The following is a 21,809-nucleotide window of genomic DNA, read 5'->3' on the forward strand; positions in this document are numbered from 1 at the left end:
AGTTTGGAAGGAAAGAGGAGGTTCTGCTGTTGGGAGATTTCAACCTGCCGGATGCGGACTGGAATGTTCCGTCTGCGGAATCGGAAAGAAGTAGGGAGATTGTGGATGCCTTTCAAGAGGCTCTGCTCAGACAAATGGTGACGGAACCTACAAGGGAAAAAGCGATATTGGATCTGGTCCTCACAAATGGAGAGAGTATCTCTAATGTTCGAGTGGGTGCTCACCTGGGTAGTAGTGATCATCAAACGGTTTGGTTTGATATAACGGCTAAAGTGGAGAGCGGCCGCACGATACTTAAAGTCCTAGATTTCAAACGTACGGACTTTAATGCAATGGGAAAGTACCTGAAGAAAGAGCTGTTAGGATGGGAGGACATAAGAGAAGTGGAAAGACAGTGGTCTAAGCTGAAAGGAGCGATAAAAATGGCTACGGACCTTTATGTGAAGAAAATCAATAAAAACAAGAGAAAAAGGAAGCCGATATGGTTCTCCAACCTAGTGGCTGAGAAAATAAAGGCGAAAGAGTTGGCGTTCATGAAATATAAAAAAACCCAAGAAGAGGAGAGCAGAAAGGACTACAGGGTGAAACTGAAAGAAGCCAAGAGAGAGATACGTTTGGCGAAGGCACAGGCGGAAGAACAAATGGCTAAAAATGTAAAACAGGGAGATAAAAAATTTTTCAGATATATTAGTGAAAGGAGGAAGATAAAAAATGGAATTGCTAGGCTAAAAGATGCTGGGAACAAATATGTGGAGAGTGATGAGGAGAAAGCAAATGTGCTAAACAAATACTTCTGTTCTGTGTTCACAGAAGAAAATCCTGGAGAAGGACCGAGATTGTCTGGCAAAGTTACACGAGAAAATGGAGTAGATTCTGCACCTTTCACGGAGGAGGGTGTTTATGAGCAACTTGTAAAACTGAAGGTGGACAAAGCGATGGGACCAGACGGGATCCATCCCAGGATACTAAGGGAGCTCAGAGAGGTTCTGGCGAGTCCTATTAAAGACTTGTTCAACAAATCTCTGGAGAAGGGAGTGATTCCTGGGGATTGGAGGAGAGCGGATGTGGTCCCTATTCATAAAAGTGGTCACAGGGATGAAGCAGGAAACTACAGGCCGGTGAACCTCACTTCAGTTGTTGGAAAAATAATGGAAGTGTTGCTGAAAGAAAGGATAGTGTATTTCCTTGAATCTAATGGGTTACAGGATCCGAGGCAACATGGCTTTACAAAAGGTAAATCGTGCCAAACGAACCTGATTGAATTTTTTGATTGGGTAACCAGAGAGCTGGATCGAGGACATATGCTAGATGTAATTTACTTGGATTTCAGCAAAGTCTTTGATACAGTTCCTCATAGGAGGCTGTTGAACAAACTTGAAGGGCTGAAGTTAGGACCCAAAGTGGTGAACTGGGTCAGAAACTGGCTGTCGGACAGACGCCAGAGGGTGGTGGTTAATGGAAGTCGCTCGAAGGAAGGAAAGGTGACTAGTGGAGTCCCTCAGGGTTCGGTGCTGGGGCCAATCCTGTTCAATATGTATGTAAGTGACATTGCTGAAGGGTTAGAAGGAAAAGTGTGCCTTTTTGCAGATGATACCAAGATTTGTAACAGAGTAGACACCGAAGAGGGAGTGGAGAATATGAAAAAGGATCTGCAAAAGTTAGAGGAATGGTCTAATGCCTGGCAACTAAAATTCAATGCAAAGAAATGCAGAGTAATGCATTTGGGGATTAATAATAGGAAGGAACCGTATATGCTGGGAGGAGAGAAGCTGATATGCACGGACGGGGAGAGGGACCTTGGGGTGATAGTGTCCGAAGATCTAAAGGCGAAAAAACAGTGTGACAAGGCAGTGGCTGCTGCCAGAAGGATTCTGGGCTGTATAAAGAGAGGCGTAGTCAGTAGAAGGAAGAAGGTGTTGATGCCCCTGTACAGGTCATTGGTGAGGCCCCACTTGGAGTATTGTGTTCAGTTTTGGAGACCGTATCTGGCGAAAGACGTAAGAAGACTTGAGGCGGTCCAGAGGAGGGCGACGAAAATGATAGGAGGCTTGCGCCAGAAGACGTATGAGGAGAGACTGGAAGCCCTGAATATGTATACCCTAGTGGAAAGGAGAGACAGGGGAGATATGATTCAGACATTCAAATACTTAAAGGGTATTAACGTAGAACAAAATCTTTTCCTGAGAAAGGAAAATGGTAAAACCAGAGGACATAATTTGAGGTTGAGGGGTGGTAGATTCAGGGGCAATGTTAGGAAATTCTACTTTAGAGAGAGGGTGGTGGATGCCTGGAATGCGCTCCCGAGAGAGGTGGTGGAGAGTAAAACTGTGACTGAGTTCAAAGAAGCGTGGGATGAACACAGAAGATTTAGAATCAGAAAATAATATTAAATATTGAACTAAGGCCAGTTACTGGGCAGACTTGCACGGTCTGTGTCTTGTGGAACAAACATAAAGATGAACAGAAGAAATGTCACAAGGCGGTGAGGGATGCAAAACAGGACTATGAGGAAAAAATAGCCCGGGAGGCCAAAAACTTCAAGCCCTTCTTTAGATACGTGAAAGGGAAAAAACCTGCAAAGGAGGCAGTGGGACCCCTGGACGACATGGGAAGAAAAGGGTACATCAAGGAAGATAAACAAATCGCAGACAAACTAAATTCCTTCTTTGCGTCTGTCTTTACGAAGGAGGACACCTCAACAATACCTGAAGTGGAGAAACTGTTTACAGGAGAAATAAAGGACAGCCTCACCACAGTTGAAGTGAACTTAGATCAGATATACTACCAGATCGACAAACTTAAAAGTGACAAATCCCCTGGACCGGATGAAATTCACCCGAGAGTCTTGAAGGAATTGAAGGTCGAAATCGGAGAGTTACTGCAAAAACTTGCAAACCTGTCAATCAGAACTGGTCAGATACCAGACGACTGGAGGAAAGCGAACGTCACGCCAATTTTCAAAAAAGGATCGAGAGGAGAACCGGGCAACTATAGACCTGTGAGTCTTACATCTGTCCCCGGCAAGATGATTGAATCACTGATCAAGGATAGCATAGTTCAGCACTTGGACACACATGACTTGATGAAACCCAGTCAACATGGATTCAGGAAAGGGAAATCGTGTTTGACGAATTTACTCCAATTCTTTGAGACCGTGAACGAGCAAATTGATAGTGGAAAGCCGGTGGACATAATATACTTGGACTTCCAGAAAGCATTTGACAAAGTTCCACATAAAAGACTTCTTAGGAAACTACAAAGCCATGGCATAGAGGGAGATATACAAAGATGGATAGGCAAATGGCTGGAAAACAGGAAGCAGAGAGTGGGCATAAATGGGAAGTTCTCCGACTGGGAGAAAGTGACTAGTGGTGTACCCCAAGGCTCGGTACTTGGGCCGATCCTTTTTAATATTTATATCAATGACCTGGAAAACGGAACATCCAGTGAGATCATCAAGTTTGCAGACGACACAAAACTCTGCCGGGCAATCAGATCGCAGGAGGACAGTGAGGAACTCCAGAGCGATTTGTGTCGGTTAGAAAAATGGGCGGAGAAATGGCAGATGAAGTTCAACGTGGAGAAATGCAAGGTAATGCATTTAGGCAGTAAAAATAAGGAATACGAGTACAGAATGTCAGGTGCAACTCTGGGAAAAAGTGAACAAGAAAGGGATCTGGGTGTACTGATAGATAAGACCCTGAAGCCGTCGGCACAATGCGCGGCAGCGGCAAATAATGCAAATAAAATGTTGGGCATGATAAAGAAAGGAATCTCGAGTAGATCGGAGAAAGTTATAATGCCGCTTTATAGGGCAATGGTCAGACCCCACTTGGAATACTGCGTCCAACATTGGTCTCCCTACTTAAAGAAGGATATAAAACTGCTGGAGAGGGTGCAGAGACGAGCAACTAAACTAGTGAAGGGTATGGAGAAACTGGAATATGAGGATCGACTTAAAACACTGGGATTGTTCTCCCTTGAGAAAAGGAGACTGCGTGGGGATATGATCGAAACCTTCAAAATACTGAAAGGAATCGACAAAATAGAGCAGAAAAAACTATTTACATTGTCCAATTTGACACGGACAAGAGGACATGAAATGAAGCTAAGGGGGGGCAAGTTCAGGACTAATATCAGGAAGTTCTGCTTCACACAGAGAGTGGTTGACATCTGGAATACTCTCCCAGGGGAGATTATTGCGGAATCGACAGTCCTAGGCTTCAAAAGCAAACTAGATGCATATCTCCTTGAGAGAGGCATATAAAGATATGGTTGGCTATAAAATAAGCCAGGTGTATACCTAGCAGGGCCTCCACGTGTGCGGATCGCCGGACTTGATGGACCGAAGGTCTGATCCGGAGATGGCGCTTCTTATGTTCTTATGTTCTTATGTTTGGTGGAGGATGGGCAGGGGAGGGCTTCAATGGCTGGGAGGGTGTAGATGAGCAGAGATTTCGGCAGTTGAAACCCAAGCACAGTACCGGGTAAAGATTTGGATTCTTGCCCAGAAATAACTAAGAAGAAGAAAAAAAAAAAAAAATTTAAATTGAATCAGGTTGGGCAGACTGGATGGACCATTCGGGTCTTTATCTGCCGTCATCTACTATGTTACTATAATAAAAGTCAAAATAACTTAAAAACAATAATCTAAAAACAATCCACAAAGGGTGTATGCAGTCACAAGTGACCCACAGGATAGAAACCAAATAATGTATGCAATAAAAATGACCCAACACGGGCGCAAAATAAAAATGCCTTCCTCAGGGGTCTTATAGGGTCCTAAAAAATGGAAAGAGAAAAGATTTAGAAAAATTTTTTTTTATTTATTTAAATAAGAATAAGTGGTGGTGCACATGTAATAAAAGTGTGAATGATGAATTACTGTGTGAGGTGAAATGAAATGATGAAAAGACAATGATGGTAAAGCAGGACAAATGGTGGTAATTAATAATGTGGTAATGAAAACTCTAAAAGAGGTGAAATGTGATGTCAACATTGTGAAGAATACTCAGTAAAAAATACTCAGTAAAGATGGTGCAGTGGCCCGTGAGACTAAGGAGGAAACCGAATATACTACTGAAGAGAGGCGTGAACTAAGTAATATGGCCTATAACATTATGAAAAACAAGAAGTTGTATTTTAAAACCACATACCTTGGCTGTCTTAAATATAAAAACATAAGTCTCCAAAGAAGCAAAAAGGAAACCTCAAATGTTAAAAAAGATAGAATGAATGCCGAAAAGAGAACCATTTTAAATGTGAGGAGTGTGTGGCGCAGTGGTTAAAGCTACAGCCTCAGCACCCTGGGGTTGTGGGTTCAAACCCACGCTGCTCCTTGTGACCCTTGGCAAGTCACTTAATCTCCCCCTTTGCCCCAGGTACATTAAGTAGATTGTGAGCCCACTGGGACAGACAGGGGAAAATGTTTGAGTACTTGAATAAATTAATGTAAACCGTTCTGAGCTCCATTGGGAGAACGGTATAGCAAATGGAATAAATAAATTGCTGCTGCTGGGTCAGACCAGTGGTCCATCGTGCCTAGCAGTCCGCTCCCACGATGCCCTTAGGTCAAAGACCAGTGCCCTAGTTGAGTCTAGCCTTACCTGCGTATGTTCTGGTTCATCAGGAACTTGCCTAACTTTGTCTTGAATCCCTGGGGGGTGATTTCCCCTGCAACAGCCTCCAGAAGAGCGTTCCAGTTCTCTACCACTCTCTGGGTGAAGTAGAACTTCCTTACGTTTGTACGGAATCTATCCCCTTTTAACTTTAGAGAGTGCCTTCTCGTTCTCCCTACCTTGGAGAGGGTGAACAACCTGTCTTTATCTACTAAGTCTATTCCCTTCATTATTTTGAACGTTTAGATCATGTCCTCTCTCAGTCTCCTCTTTTCAAGGGAGAAGAGTCTCAATTTCTCTAATCAACTCCTCCAGCCCTTTAACCATTTTACTCACTCTTCTCTGGACCCTTTCAAGTAGTACCGTGTCCTCCTTCAAGTACGTCGACCAGTGCTGGACGTAGTAGTCCAGGTGGGGACGTAACATGGCCCAATACAGCGGCATGATAACCTTCTCCGATCTGTTCGTGATCCCCTTCTTTATCATTCCTAGCATTCTATTCATCCTTTTCACCGCTGCCACACATTGCGCAGATGGCTTCATTGACTTGTCAACCAGTACTCCCAAGTCTCTTTCCTGGGGGGTCTCTCTAAGAACTGCACCGGACATCCTGTATTTGTGTATTTGTTACCGATATGCATCACCTTACACTTATCCACGTTAAACCTCGTTTGCCATGTTGTGGCCCATTTCTCAAGCGTGTTTATGTCATGTTGCAGGTCTTCGCAATCCTGTGTCTTCACTACTCTGAATAACTTTGTATCTTCTGCAAATTTAATTATCTCGCTCGTCGAACCAATTTCCAGGTCATTTATAAATATGTTGAGCACAGGTCCAAACACCAAATCCTGCGTCACTCCACTCATGACGCTTTTCCAGTCTGAGTGTTGTCCATTTATCCCCACTTTCTGTTTCCTATTCGCCTACCAGTTTTTAATCCATGTGAGTATTTCTCCCTTGATTCCATGACTCGCAATTTTTCAAAGTAGTCGTTCATAGTAACATAGTAACATAATAGATGACGGCAGATAAAGACCCAAATGGTCCATCCAGTCTGCCCAACCTGATTCAATTTAAATTTTTTTTTTTTTTCTTCTTAGCTATTTCTGGGCGAGAATCCAAAGCTTTACCCGGTACTGTGCTTGGGTTCCAACTGCCGAAATCTCTGTTAAGACTTACTCCAGCCCATCTACACCCTCCCAGCCATTGAAGCCCTCCCCTGCCCATCCTCCTCCAAACGGCCATGCACAGACACAGACCGTACAAGTCTGCCCAGTAACTGGCCTAGTTCAATCTTTAATATTATTTTCTGATTCTAAATCTTCTGTGTTCATCCCACGCTTCTTTGAACTCAGTCATAGTTTTACTCTCCACCACCTCTCTCGGGAGCGCATTCCAGGCATCCACCACCCTCTCCGTAAAGTAGAATTTCCTACCATTGCCCCTGAATCTACCACCCCTCAACCTCAAATTATGTCCTCTGGTTTTACCATTTTCCTTTCTCTGGAAAAGATTTTGTTCTACGTTAATACCCTTTAAGTATTTGAACGTCTGAATCATATCTCCCCTGTCTCTCCTTTCCTCTAGGGTATACATATTCAGGGCTTCCAGTCTCTCCTCATACGTCTTCTGGCGCAAGCCTCCTATCATTTTCGTCGCCCTCCTCTGGACTGCCTCAAGTCTTCTTACGTCTTTCGCCAGATATGGTCTCCAAAACTGAACACAATACTCCAAGTGGGGCCTCACCAATGACCTGTACAGGGGCATCAACACCTTCTTCCTTCTCCTGACTACGCCTCTCTTTATACAGCCCAGAATCCTTCTGGCAGCAGCCACTGCCTTGTCACACTGTTTTTTCGCCTTTAGATCTTCGGACACTATCACCCCAAGGTCCCTCTCCCCGTCCGTGCATATCAGCTTCTCTCCTCCCAGCATATACGGTTCCTTCCTATTATTAATCCCCAAATGCATTACTCTGCATTTCTTTGCATTGAATTTTAGTTGCCAGGCATTAGACCATTCCTCTAACTTTTGCAGATCCTTTTTCATATTTTCCACTCCCTCTTCGGTGTCTACTCTGTTACAAATCTTGGTATCATCTGCAAAAAGGCACACTTTTCCTTCTAACCCTTCAGCAATGTCACTTACATACATATTGAACAGGAATGGCCCCAGCACCGAACCCTGAGGGACTCCACTAGTCACCTTTCCTTCCTTCGAGCGACTTCCATTAACCACCACCCTCTGGCGTCTGCCTGACAGCCAGTTTCTGACCCAGTTCACCACTTTGGGTCCTAACTTCAGCCCTTCAAGTTTGTTCAACAGCCTCCTATGAAGAACTGTATCAAAGGCTTTGCTGAAATCCAAGTAAATTATGTTCATAAGAACATAAGAGTTGCCTCCGCTGGGGCAGACCATAGGTCCATCTTGCCCAGAGGTCCGTACCCGCGGGGCCCATCAGGCCTATTGCCTGAAACAGTGTTCCCAGACTAATTTTATAACCTACCTCTACCGCTATTCTTTTCTGTACCCTTCTATCCCTTTGTCCTCCAAGTACCTATCCAAAGCTTCTTTGAAGCCCTGTAGCGTGTTCCTGCTTACTACATCCTCCGGCAGTGCATTCCATGTATCCACCACCCTCTGTGTGAAGAAGAATTTCCTGGTGTTTGATCTAAACCTCTCCCCTTTCAATTTCTCTGAGTGCCCCCTTGTACTTGTGGTTCCCCTTAATTTGAAAAGTCTGTCCCTGTCTATTTTTTCTATACCCTTCATGATCTTGAAGGTTTCTATTATGTCTCCTCTAAGTCTCTGCTTTTCCAGGGAGAAAAGCCCCAACTTTTTCAGTCTGTCAGTATATGAGAGGTCCTCCATGCCCTTTATTAGTTTAGTTGCTCTTCTCTGGACTTTCTCAAGTACTGCCATGTCCTTCTTGAGGTGCGGCGACCAGTACTGAACACAGTACTCCAGGTGCGGGCGCACCATTGCACGATACAGTGGCAGGATGACTTCCTTTGTCCTGGTTGTGATACCCTTTTTAATGATACCCAACATTTTGTTTGCTTTCCTTGAGGCTGAGGCGCACTGCGCCATCGCCTTCAATGTTGTGTCCACCATCACTCCCAGGTCTCTTTCAAGGTTGCTCATCCCTAGCGGTGAACCCCCCCCCCCCATTTTGTAAGTGAACATCGGGTTCTTTTTCCCTATATGCATGACCTTGCATTTCCCTATGTTGAAGCTCATTTGCCACTTTTTGGCCCATTTTTCCAGTGTTGTCAGATCCTTTTGGAGATCTTCGCAGTCCTCCACGTTATTGACCTTGCTATATAGCTTGGTGTCATCTGCAAATTTAATAACCTCACATTTCGTTCCTGCCTCCAGGTCGTTGATAAATATATTGAACAGGAGCAGTCCCAGTACCGACCCCTGCGGAACTCTGCTTGTGACCCATTGCCAGTCTGAGTAATGGCCCTTTACTCCAACCCTCTGTTTCCTATCCTCCAGCCAGTTTTTGATCCATCGGTGGACCTCCCCTTGTACCCCGTGGTTCCATAGCTTCCTTAGCAGTCTTTCGTGTGGCACCTTGTCGAAGGCTTTTTGGAAGTCAAGGTAAATGATGTCTATGAATTCCCCTTTATCCACCTGGCTTGTTACCCCCTCAAAGAAGTATAATAAGTTCGTGAGGCATGACCTGCCCTTGCAGAAGTCATGCTGGCTCGACTTTAGCTGCCCATTTTTTTCGATGTATTCCCAGATGCTGTCTTTAATCAGCGCTTCCATCATCTTTCCCGGGACCGAGGTCAAGCTCACCGGCCTGTAGTTTCCCGGGTCTCCCCTTGAGCCTTTTTTGAAGATGGGCGTGACATTAGCTATTTTCCAGCACCTTGTCGAATGCCTTCTGAAAATCCAGATAAACATATTAGTACACATATGACTATTTATAAAATGCATGTGTGAAAAAGGGGCAACACAAAACCTATGCCATAAAACACAGTGTGGGTGCTATGAAATATAAAAAAATAACAAAAACAGAGGAATAATCTTCAGGAACACATGCAAGAAAATGAAAAAGCAAACAGAGCTAAAAGAAAGCAATGTAAGCTAATGCCCCCAAATGCCAAAATAAGCATAACTAATTTAGATCTAAGAAATAAACCATAAGGGTTACAACTGACTGTGAAAGTGGCACTTGAGTCTCAAGGAAACAGTTGAAAGAAACACTGTGAAATGGATATTGGTGTAAAGTGAGTGTTACTTCAAGCACACAAGCCATAGGGTCCACTAGCAAGGGAGACAGATTGAGTTTTTAAAAATGTCTCTCTTCCTGTTAGTGTCTGAGCCAATCACTGCTCATGGACTGACAGAAAGGGGGCTATTTTAGTGATGGACTGTTTTCTGACACTACATACTTTTTAGCCTAGCAGTAATTTTCATGCTTATTGATAACTGCATTGTAGAATAATTTTGCAATAAAGATACATGCTCAGCCATTAGCATGTGGCTCTTACTGCATGGCTTTCTGTATCAACCATATAGTTAGCAATGCCTTGTTTGATATTTTGTATGGAAGTGAGGTTTTAGTTGTATCCAGCCAGGTATCTGCATTGCAGTGTATAAGCAGTTTATAAATCATTGTTGACATAATTTTCATTAAGGGAGAAGCTTGATACATAGAATAAAATTTGGAACAAATACTCCTATTTCTTCCTTTCTTCAGATATGAAGCCCTGATACCTGGACACATTGAATTTGCTGTGGAATATAAGAAAAAAATATATTTTTTAGAGAATGAGGAGAAGAGAGAGAAGTTCATGAGGTGACCTTAAAGCTTTTTCTGTGTTCTGTTTTAATAAACTTTGTGACTGGTGATAAAATCCTCTGAAATAATGGTACCTTTAGATCAGTGGTCTCAAACCTGTGGCCCAGGGGCCACATGCAGCCCGCCAGGTACTATTTTGAGGCCCTCGGTATGTTTATCATAATCACAAAAGGGAAATAAAACAGTTTATTGATCATATGTCTTTTTAGCTATAAATTACAATATTATTAAGACTTAGCCAAAAGGAAAGATTTATAAACTATAAAGAGTTTTACCTCATGCAAAATTATCATTTCTTTAATAAGATATTAACTATTTTTCTGAGACCCTCCAAATACCTACAAATCCAAATAATAATAATAATAACTTATTTATATCCCGTCATACCTTTTCAGTTCAAGACGGTGTATAACAAGAAGTGCTGTAAGGACAGCGAGGTAACATCAATTCTCACGAATGGGTGATGTCACCAACGGAGCCCCGGTATGGACCACTTTAAAAGTGCATCACCACTTTAAGAGTTTAGAAAGTTTGCGATAGCCCGAACCGCGCATGCGCGAGTGCCTTCCACCCGATGCAGGGCGCGCGGTCCCTCAGTTAAGATAAACCAGCTAAGAAGCCAACCTGGGGAGGCGGGTGGGTTGTGAGAATATCTGCCTGCTGTCTCTGGATAACACCTGATACGGTAAGTAATTGTGCTTTATCCCAGGACAAGCAGGCAGCATATTCTTACGAATGGGTGACCTCCAAGCTTACAGAGATGGGATGGGGGGAGTGTTGGCCTAAGAAAATAAATTTTGAAATACAGATTGGCCGAAGTGCCCATCCCGTCTGGAGAAAGAATCCATACAGTAGTGAGAACTGAAGGTAGGAACTGAGGACCAGGTGGCAGCTGTACAGATTTCCTCAAAGGTGTAGATCTAAGGAAAGAAACAAAAGCTGCCAAGCTCTAACTTTGTGGGCTGTGGCACAACTTTCCAGTGCCAGTTAGAGAGCTGCACGGGAACGGGGATGACGGGAATCCCGCGGGACCCGCGGGTTTCCCCTTCGGGTCACGGGGATCCCGTGGGGACGCCCCCTAGGGTCACAGGAATCCCATGGGGACGCCACCTAGGGTCGCGGGGATCCCATGGGGACGCCTCCGAGGGTCACAGGGTTCCTGCGGGGCTGGATGTACTAAGTCGCACGGCTTTTCTCCCAACCTGCTCTGCTTGCAGCACAGAGCCGAACGGAAGTCTTCCCGACGTCAGCGCTGACGTCGGGAAGACTTCCGTTCGGTTCTGTGCTGCAGGCAGGGTAGGTAAGGAGGAGTAGCCTCGTGGCTCGAGTGGCTACCAAGGGAGAGGGGCAGTCCGCCCCGCCCCGGGTGCAGCACAGCCAGCCAGGTCCCCTTACTTTTGTTGCGCTTCCCCGACCGACTGACAACAGCCCTGGTCCGACAAACCTCCCTGCCCTTAACCGCAGCTGTAAGAAGGAAATTTAGATTTGCGGTTAAGGGCAGGGAGGTTTGTCGGACCGGGGCTGTTGTCGGTCGGTCGGTCGGGGAAGCGCCACAAAAGTAAGGGGACCTGGCTGGCTGTGCTGCACCTGGGGCGGAAGAGAAGGAGGGGGGAGAAGGACGCTGAAACCACTGGGGAAGACAAAGGGGTGGAGAAGGACACTGAAAGGCCATGGGGAAGAGGGGGGGAGAAGGACGCTGAAAGCATATGGGGAAGACAGAGAGGGAGAAGGACGCTGAAAGGACATGGGGAAGACAGAGAGGGAGAAGGACGCTGAAAGGACATGCGGAAGACAGAGGGGGGAGAAGGACACTGAAAGGACATGGGGAAGACAGAGGGGGAGAAGGACACTGAAAGGACATGGGGAAGACAGAGGGGGGAGAAGGACGCTGACAGGACATGGGGAAGATGGGGGGAGAAGGACGCTGAAAGGAAATGGGGAAGAGAGAGTGGGGAGAAGACGCTGGCAGGGAAGAAGACAGAGATGCCAGACTATGGGGGGAGCGGAGGGAAGAAGATGGGTGCCAGAACAATTTGGAAGGGGGGAGAAAGGGAGAGGCACAGTAACAGAGCAAATGGAAGACGCAGAAGGAAGAGAGACAGTGGATGGAAGGAACTGAATGAGAACATGAGGAAAGCAGAAACCAGGCAACAAAGGTAGGAAAAGAATTCTATTTCTTTTTTTTTTTTTTTTTTTTTGCTTCAGGATAAAGTAGTATATTAGTTGTGTTGATAAAAATTTATAAACAAAAGAGGCTCTGGTAGAAACCCGTTTACAAAGTATGTATTCTTCCCAATTAATATTTCCAAATTAATAGTCTTTTTGCTTATTTGTAAATGGGTTTCTACTAGAGCCTTTAATTCAGTAGCATAATTAAATGAAATAACTATTTCTGAAGTTTATAGGGACGGGCGGGGACGGAGGGGATTCCTCACGGGGATGGGCGGGGACGAAGGGGATTCCTCGCGGGGACGGATGGGGACGGAGGGATTCCTCACGGGGACGGGTGGGGATGGGTGGGATTCCTCACGGGGACGGGTGGGGACGGGTGAGACTTTGGCGGGGACGGGTGGGATTTCTGTCCCCGCGCAACTCTCTAGTGCCAGTCCAGTCTGAGTATAGCAGAACGAGATACAGGCAGCCAGCCAATTGGAAATTGTTGGGTTGAATGCAGGGTGTCCTAACTTGTTTGGATCAAAAGAAATGAAAAGTTGGGGAGAAGTTCGCTGTGGCTGTGTCCAGTCAATGTAGTAAGCCAAAGCCCACGTACAGTCCAAAGTATGCAAAGCAGAACAATTGACTGATTGAGATGAAAAGTGACAACTTTTGGAAGAAACTTTGGACATGTATGTAGAACCACCTTGTCATGATGAAAAACTGTGAAGGGTGAATCTACTAATGCTGTGAAGGGTGAAGCTACTAATGCTTGTAACTCACTGACACTCCTGGGAGAGGTGAGAGCAATAAGGAAGACCACTTTCCAGGCAAGAAACTGAAGATGAGCTGTTGCCATTGGTTCAAATAGTGGCTTCAACAAAGTGGAAAGAACTATAGCAAGGTCCCAGATGACATATGGAGACTGTAGAAATGGTTTCACAGTGAAAAAAGTCCTTTCATAAACCTGGAAAAGGACTACAGTAGGGCCCAAATGACAGGAGAAGGCATGAGATGTGGTTAAACATTAAAAACCCCTGTCATGAATTTGGAAACCAGAGGATAAGCAGGAAGAGGCTAGCCCTCGACTGACAGAGGAAAAGCTGCAATAACACTTAAAAGAAGTCGGAGAGATATAGACTCGAGACTAGAGTCAAACAAAAGAAGAAAATAATCCAAGATCAATTCCACTGTCAAGGAAGGTGGAACATGAAGATAAAGAAGACACTAGGAAAAACCAAGGCCACTTTTGATGGTAACATTGTTGAGTGGCTGGTTTCCTGGAGACATCCAGAAGTTAACAAACAGACTGAGAAAGATGTAAGTGAGATGGACACAGCCTGAGATAAACCAAACTGTCAGGGGAAAGCATTGCAGATTGGTATGAATCAGTGATTTCTGAGTCTGAGGGAACAGAGTAGTAAATATTAGAAGAGGTATGGACTCCCTGGAGCTGGGTTGAAGGAGAAGGAAAAACCAATGTTGCCTGGGCCACCATGGAATAAAAAGAATCATGGTGGCTGCTTCTCTCTTGAGCTTGAATAAAGTTCTTAACCTGAGAGGAAGTGGAGGGAATGCATATAGAAACAGGCCCGTCCAATCCAGGAGAAAAGCATCTGCTGCCAGACGGAGAGGGGAGTAAAGTCTGGGACAAAACTGGGGCAACTGGTGATTGTGAGGAGTCACAAACAAGTCCACTTGTAGGGTGCCCCATTCAGCAAAGATGGACTGGAGAGTTGTCGAGTTGAAAGTTCATTCGTGAGGTTGTAGAAGTCTGCTGAGGTTGTGTGCTAGGGAATTGTTCTCCCCAAGAATGTAAACAGATTGCGCGCTGTTGCCCAAGTCCAGATGTTCTGGGCCTCCTGACACAACAGGATAGAGCCCGTGCCTCCATGCTTGTAGTGTATTGCTATTTGATTGTCCGTGCAAAGGAGGAGGACTTGAGGGCATAATACATCGCTCTGAGTGCTAGGAAATTGATGTGAAATTTCCGTTCCCTGGCAGTCCAAAGACCCTGAGTCTGCAGATCGTCTATATAAGCCCCCCATGCATATGAAGATGCGTCTGTCATGATGACCTTGTGATGAGGGGACAAATGAAAAAGGAGACCTCTATATAGATTAGAGGAGGCCATCCACCATTGAAGCGACTGCAGAAGAGATGATGTCACAGATGTATGTTGTGAGAGACGATCCGTCGCTTGAGACCACAGGGGAGCAAGAGTCCACTGAGGGATGTGATGTAGTCTTGCCAGTAATGTGACATGAACAGTTGAAGCCCTGTGGCCTAGAAGAACCATTATGTGTCTGGCAGAGATGGTTTGAAGAGAAAGCAACTGCTGACACAGACGGATGAGAGCCTGAAGGCAATCTGGAAGAAGAAACACTCCCATGAGAGTGGTGTCTAGGATTGCCCCAATGAATTGTAGACGTTGAGTCAGAATGAGATGTGATTATGGGGAATTTGACTTCAAATCCTAGAACCTGAAGAAAGGAGATGGTCCTAGATGTTGCTTAGCCCACTTCCTGAAGAGAAACAGCCGTAATCAACCAGTCATTCAGAAAAGGAAAGACCTGAAGACCGTGTGAGCAGAGAGATGCTGCCACCACAATCAGACACTTTGTGAAGACTCTGGAAGAAGATGCCAGACCAAAAGGAAGGACCCTGTAATGATAATGGCAGCAATTGATTGCAAATCAGAGGTATTTTCTGGAAGCTGGATGAATTGGGATGTGTGTGCAGGCTTCTGTGAGATTCAGGGAGCATAGCCAGTAATTCTGAATGAGGAGAGACGAGTCCTGAAGTACCTCTCGACTAGAAAAATGATGAGAGCTCTGAGATCCAGGAAAAATCTCAGTCCTCTGGTGTGCTTGGGAATCAAGTAGAAACGGGATTAGAATCCCTGACTCCGCTAATCGAGGAGAACTCTTCGATGGCAATCAGCAGGAGAAGAAGGGAGGACTGTACAGGTCTAAAACAGACTTTGTTGGAAAAAAGGTCTGAGAGCAGGGTGAAAACATTGAGTGTAGAACCCTGCCCTATGAAGATGAGAAACCAGAAAACTGAGGTGATGAGCTCTCAGCGATGTATGAGGAACTGAAGACAGCCTCCGAAGGGACGAGGTCTAAACTGTAGAAGATTGACGTTGACTATGCCCTGAATGGAGGAAAAGGTTGAGGAGCAAATCTTCGGTAAGAAGAGTGCGGTGAAGGCAGCTGTTTGGGCTTGACCAGAGTGTCCCACCTGGTTTCGTGGACAGACAACTACTGAGTAGGCATATCCATGGAAGCTATACTTACTCGAGGAACGCAGAGAGAGGGGAGACATGATCGAGACGTTCAAGTATCTCATGGGCCGTATCAAGGTGGAAGAGGATATCATCTTCTTCAAAGGCCCCACGGTAACAAGAGGGCATCTGTGGAAAATCAGGGGCGGAAAACTACACGGTGACACCAGGAAATACTTCTTAACCGAAAGGGTGGTTGATCACTGGAATAATCTTCCACTGCAGGTGGTCGAGGCCAGCAGCGTGCCTGATTTTAAGACAAAATGAGATCGTCACGTGGGATCTTGTCACAGAGAAAGGTAGGGGAGGGTTATTGGGGTGGGCAGACTTGATGGGCCATGGCCCTTATCTGCCATATATTTCTGTTTCTATGTTTCTAAAGAGGTTGTCCCCCAAACAAGGCGTAATTGTTAGCCTACATAGAAACATAGAACATGACGGCTGAAAAGGGCCACAGCCCATCTAGTCTACCCACACTAATGGCCCACCCCCTAACTACCTCCATGAAGAGATCCCACATGCCAATCCCATCTTTTCTTAAAAACTGGCACGCTGCTGGCCTCAATTACCTGTTAGAAACATAGAAACATGATGGCAGAAAAGGGCTATAGCCCATCAAGTCTGCCCACTCTACTGACCCACCCCATTAAGTCTGAGTACTAATGACCTAGTTCCTTAACTCGACCCTCGTAAGGATCCTACTAGGGCATCCCATTTATTCTTAAAGTCAATAACGCTGGTGGCCTTGATCACCTGCTCTGGAAGCTTGTTCCAGTGATCTACAACCCTTTCTGTGAAGAAATACTTCCTTATGTCACTATCGAATTTCCCTCCTCTGAGTTTGAACGGATGCCCCCTTGTGACCGAGGGTCCCTTGAGAAAGAAGATGTCTTCTTCCACCTCGACACGTCCCATGATGTATTTAAATGTCTCAATCATGTCCCCCCTCTCCCTGCGCTCCTCTAGAGTGTAGAGCTGCAATTTGTTTAGTCTTTCTTCGTACGAGAGACCCTTGAGCCCCGAGATCATCCTAGTGGCCATCCGCTGAACCGACTCAACTCTAAGCACGTCTTTACGGTAATGTGGCCTCCAGAATTGCACACAGTACTCCAGATGAGGTCTCACCATGGTTCTGTACAGTGGCATTATGACTTCATATTTGCGGCTAACGAAGCTTCTGTTGATACATCCCATAAGTTGCCTTGCTTTGGATGAGGCCTTCTCTACTTGTTTGGCGGCCTTCATGTCTGCACTGATGATTACTCCCAAATCTCTTTCTTCTGAAGTCCTAGCTAGTGTTTCTCCATTTAAGGTGTAAGGTTTGCAAGGATTTCTGCTACCGAGATGCATAACCTTACATTTCTTAGCATTGAAGCCCAGCTGCCATGTCGAGGACCAGTTTTCCAACTTAAGCAGATCCTGCGTCATACTATCCTGCAGATTGCTTTCACTTACTATATTACATAGTTTGGCGTCATCAGCGAATAGAGTTACTTTACCCTGAAGCCCTTGGGTCAAGTCCCTTATGAATATGTTAAAAAGGAGTGGACCCAGGACCGAGCCCTGTGGCACTCCGCTGGTCACCTCCGATGTCTCAGAGAGGGTGCCGTTGACCACCACCCTCTGACGTCTTCCACTCAGCCAATCATTGACCCATGCAATTAGTGTCTCACCTAACCCCATCGATTTCATCTTGTTTAATAGTCTACGGTGTGGGACGCTGTAGAAAGCCTTACTGAAATCCAAGTACACTATGTCCAGAGACTCTCCCGAGTCTAGCTTTCCTGTTACCCAATCAAAGAAGCTGATAAGATTGGATTGGCATGACCTACCCCTAGTGAATCCATGTTGACTAGGATCCCTTAGATTCCCCTCATCCAAAATCGTATCTAATTTACATTTAAGTAATGTTTCCATGAGTTTACACACTATTGATGTGAGACTCACTGGTCTGTAATTCGCAGCCTCCGCTCTGCAACCCTTTTTGTGCAGAGGAACGACGTTAGCTGTTTTCCAGTCCAGGGGGACTCTCCCCGTACTTAGGGAGAGATTGAAGAGCATGGTTAACGGTTCCGCCAGGACATCGCACAGCTCCCTGAGCACTCGTGGGTGCAATTTGTCTGGTCCCATGGCTTTGCTCACCTTGAGTCTTGACAGTTCGCTGTAAACATCAGCTGGTGAGAACCCAAAATTCTGAAATGGGTCTTCCTTGCTTGGCTTTGCTTCCAGCTGTGGCCCGTGTCCAGGTGCCTCGCAGGTAAAGACTGAACAGAAGTAATCGTTCAGTAGTTTGGCTTTTTCGGAATCTGTTTCCACATAAATCCCGTCTGCTGTTCTAAGGCGTACTATCCCGTTTGTGTTCTTCTGCCTGTCACTAATATACCTGAAGAAGGATTTGTCCCATTTCTTAATGTTCTTTGCTAGAGTTTCTTCCACTCGAAGTTTGGCCTCCCTGACTGCTGTTTTGACCGCTGCAGACCTTGTCTTGTATTCAATGTTAGCTTCTTTCTCCCCGGTGCGTTTGTATGAAAGAAATGTTGTGGAAGATTATTTCAGCGATCAACCACCCTTTCGGTGAAGAAATATTTTCTGGTGTCGCCATAAAATTTCCCACCCCTGATTTTCAACGGATGCCCTCTTGTTGCCGTGGGTCCTTTAAGGAAAAAGAGATCCTCTTCCACCTCGATACGGCCTGTGACATATTTGAACGTCTCGATCATGTCTCCCCTCTCTCTGCGTTCCTTGAGTGAGTATAGCTGTAACTTACCCAGTCGTTCCTCATACGAGAGATCCTTGAGACCTGAGATCATCCTGGTGGCCATTCGCTGAATCTACTCAACTCTCCGCACATCTTTTTGATAATGCGGCCTCCAGAATTGTACACAGTATTCCAGATGGGGTCTCACCATGGATCTGTACAAAGGCATTATGACCTCGGCCTGTCCTGGTGGGTGATGATGAGGTCAGACACTCGAAGTCAGACCAGGTCTGGTTGGAACAGAAAAGAGGTGCTGAAAAAACAAACAAACAAAAAAAACAGGCACCATATGTGCAAGCAGAGAGAATTGGAACGTGGCAACTAGTTTTTGCCAAGTAAATTGCACACTCTGTCCAGAAATACAGAGGCCTACACACTAGCCTGTGGAGTTGACTCCACCAGTAGGGATTCATTGAAACATCCTCAGTGTTTCTAAAGGCATATAAAAAGGTCTCCCGTAAGATATCATGGAAAGGAATCCAAAGAGCCTTGGGTAGTTGACTATAGGTCAAGGTATCTAAAATTCTTTAGACTTTGCAGAGTCAACTGACAAGGGAATGACTTTCCAAAGTCAACTTCCAAGGGAATGGCACAAGGTGCAAACAGTCCTCTAAGGAATCTTGAAAAAAATAATTCCTCAGACACTACTGATGTGGAAAAGAGAAGCATGTGTTGAAAAACCCACCACTACAGAGAGATTGGGGGCTTGCTCAACCCCCCCCCCTACCCCAAGATTCAAATCCCAAACTATACAGAATTGTTGTCAGGGATTCGGTGTCGAAGGCTGGAGACAGTTTAATTTCTACAGGGCCTTCCTAGACCGGACCGACACCGATGCCGGCAATGTTAAAGAGGACTGGCATCGCTTCATATGAGTTGTCTGAACCATTGGAGACTCCTGTGCTAGTGCTACCGGTGTCGAGGTCCCAAACCTGACTGGCACCGGAGGAGTCGTGGTCAACAAAGACGTCGGCACGAACAACTGAAAATACAGTTGGACATATACTCAAAGTACTGAATGAAATCTGCTGCATAAGAGGAAAACCCCGGTACCGCTGGCTGCGTCGCCAGTACCATCGGTGCAGGTCTACGCTCCAGAGATGAAAATGTTGATATCAAGGCACACATCAGGAGCGGAGTGGAAAATTACTGCAGGAAAGAAAAAACACCGGTACCATTGTCCTGTTAACCGGTACCATCGGTGCCGCTCCACACTCTGAAGATGAGTATGCCGGTATCGATGCACTCATCGATATCGAAGCGGAGCCAGAGATGGGGCTGATCTAGGTCGGCAGTACTTGGACTGCTACAATGACTGAGGTTGGCATGATTGGACTCACTGCTACAAAGACCTGAAGCCCAAAGGAGAAACTTGTGAACCAACGTACTTAGGTAGGAGCGGGCCCGAGGCAGCAATGCCAATATCGGTGCGGGCTGGATTAGTAGTGCCGGAACTGCGCTGGGCATCGGATTCCTGACGTCATCGGATGCTGGATTCCTGATAGCGCCGAAGGGAAACTGCTTCTGAAGAACCCGCATGAGAATGCACTGACGAGGAGAAGAGCAGGGGAAGTAGAAAGTGGCAAGGCCAAGATCCTGACACTGCGAGAACCGTTGGAGGATGTTGGTGAAGACTACCCCAGCAAAGCAACCGCCCGGATTGAAAATTATCAGGAGTGTCCTGAATAGTAAAACAACCGTAAGGTGGAGAAATAACAGTATGGCGGCCCATAAGGCCCCACCGAGGTTAAACCTACAACGGCATAAGAAAAAAATATATATTGTTTTTTTGTTTTAATTTTTACTAAAACTGAAATAAAAGAAAAAACTGACTGAAAAGTCAGAAACTGCAAGAGCGGGAAGGCAGCGAAAAAATTTTCAATAGCTGTTGAAAACGCGACTTCTTAGCTCCACGGAAACTAAGAAACTGAGGGACCACATGCCCTGCATTGGGCGAAAAGGCTCTCATGCATGCACCGTTTGGGCTATCGTGAACTTTCTAAACTTTTAAAGTGGCGATGCACTTTTAAAGTGGTCCGTACCGGGGCTCTGTCGGTGATGTCACCCATTCATGAGAATATGCTGCCTGCTTGACCTGGGATAAAGACAGTTATATGATGAGGTGGCATAGGGAAGGTGGAAGAGATGTGTAAGGTGAGGAAGGTGTTGTACAGATTTGGAGGATCAGGTAAATTTGTTGAATAGGTGGGTTTTTAGTGATATTCTGAAAGAGTGGTATGTTAGAGAGTTCAGGATTGGGTCACTTAAGGTGATGTTCCAGATCCATGCTTGGAAGGAAAGTGTTCTGTTGAGGAAACTTTTGAATTTGCATCCTTTGGGAGAAGGGAATGAGAACAGCAGTGTTCTGCGTGAGAAGTGGAGTTTGTCCTGCAGGGTGAGGTGATTCAGGAGGTAGGTGGGTGCAGTGCCGAAAAGAGTCTTGAAGCAGAGGCAGCCAAATTAGAAAATTATTCTTGCCTCTATAGGTAACCAGTGAAGTTTCTTGTAGTATGGGTGATGTGGTTAGATTTTTTCAAGCCAAAGATAAGTCAGATGGCTGTGTTATGGATAAGTCTCAATTTCTTGATGGTTTTATTGTGAGATCCTAGGTAGATTATGTTGCAATAGTCCAGTGTGCTTAGGACCAGAGACTGGACCAACAGTCTGAATAAAGTGAAATTGAAGAATGAGTTTAGCGTGCAAAGTTTCCACAGTAAGTGGAAGCATTTTTTGATTAGGATGGTATGGGCTTTGAGTGTCAGTTGTTGGTCTAGGGCAGGGGTGGGCAACTCCGGTCCTCGAGGGCTGGTATCCAGTCAGGTCTTCAGGATTTCCCCAATGAATATGCATTGAAAGCAGTGCATGCAGATAGATCTCATGCAAATTCATTGGGGAAATCCTGAAAACCTGACTGGATTCCAGCCCTTTTTTTCTGAGGCCCTCCAAGTACTTACAAATTCAAAATATGGCCCTGGAAAGGGTTTGAGTTTGAGACCACTGCTTTAGATTGTTTGTGTAGTGGATTTGTCACTTCCTGTTTAAGTGGAACTGGTTTACTGGTTAACTTTCTTTTCATGCCTTTATTTAAGCTTAAGTGTTTGCCTGGGACCAAATATCCAGGCCAAAAAGGAGCCTTTTCCCACTTCAAGGGGGGACTAAACATGGCACTCTGGTGCA

At 45.5% G+C, this 21,809-nt stretch overlaps 1 protein-coding gene across 1 annotated transcript in view; it reads left to right on the plus strand.

Moving 5' to 3' along the window:
* The window catches only part of AK9 (adenylate kinase 9), a 1,007,389-nt gene that overhangs the window by 961,257 nt on the left and 24,323 nt on the right, over positions 1-21,809 (plus strand). The window contains exon 39 of the mRNA XM_033936269.1: positions 10,333-10,431. Within this exon, the coding sequence (XP_033792160.1) occupies positions 10,333-10,431 (99 nt within the window). The remainder of the gene's footprint in view (positions 1-10,332; positions 10,432-21,809) is intronic.

Source organism: Geotrypetes seraphini, chromosome 3, assembly GCF_902459505.1.
Source record: "Geotrypetes seraphini chromosome 3, aGeoSer1.1, whole genome shotgun sequence".
Lineage (NCBI taxonomy): Eukaryota > Metazoa > Chordata > Amphibia > Gymnophiona > Dermophiidae > Geotrypetes > Geotrypetes seraphini.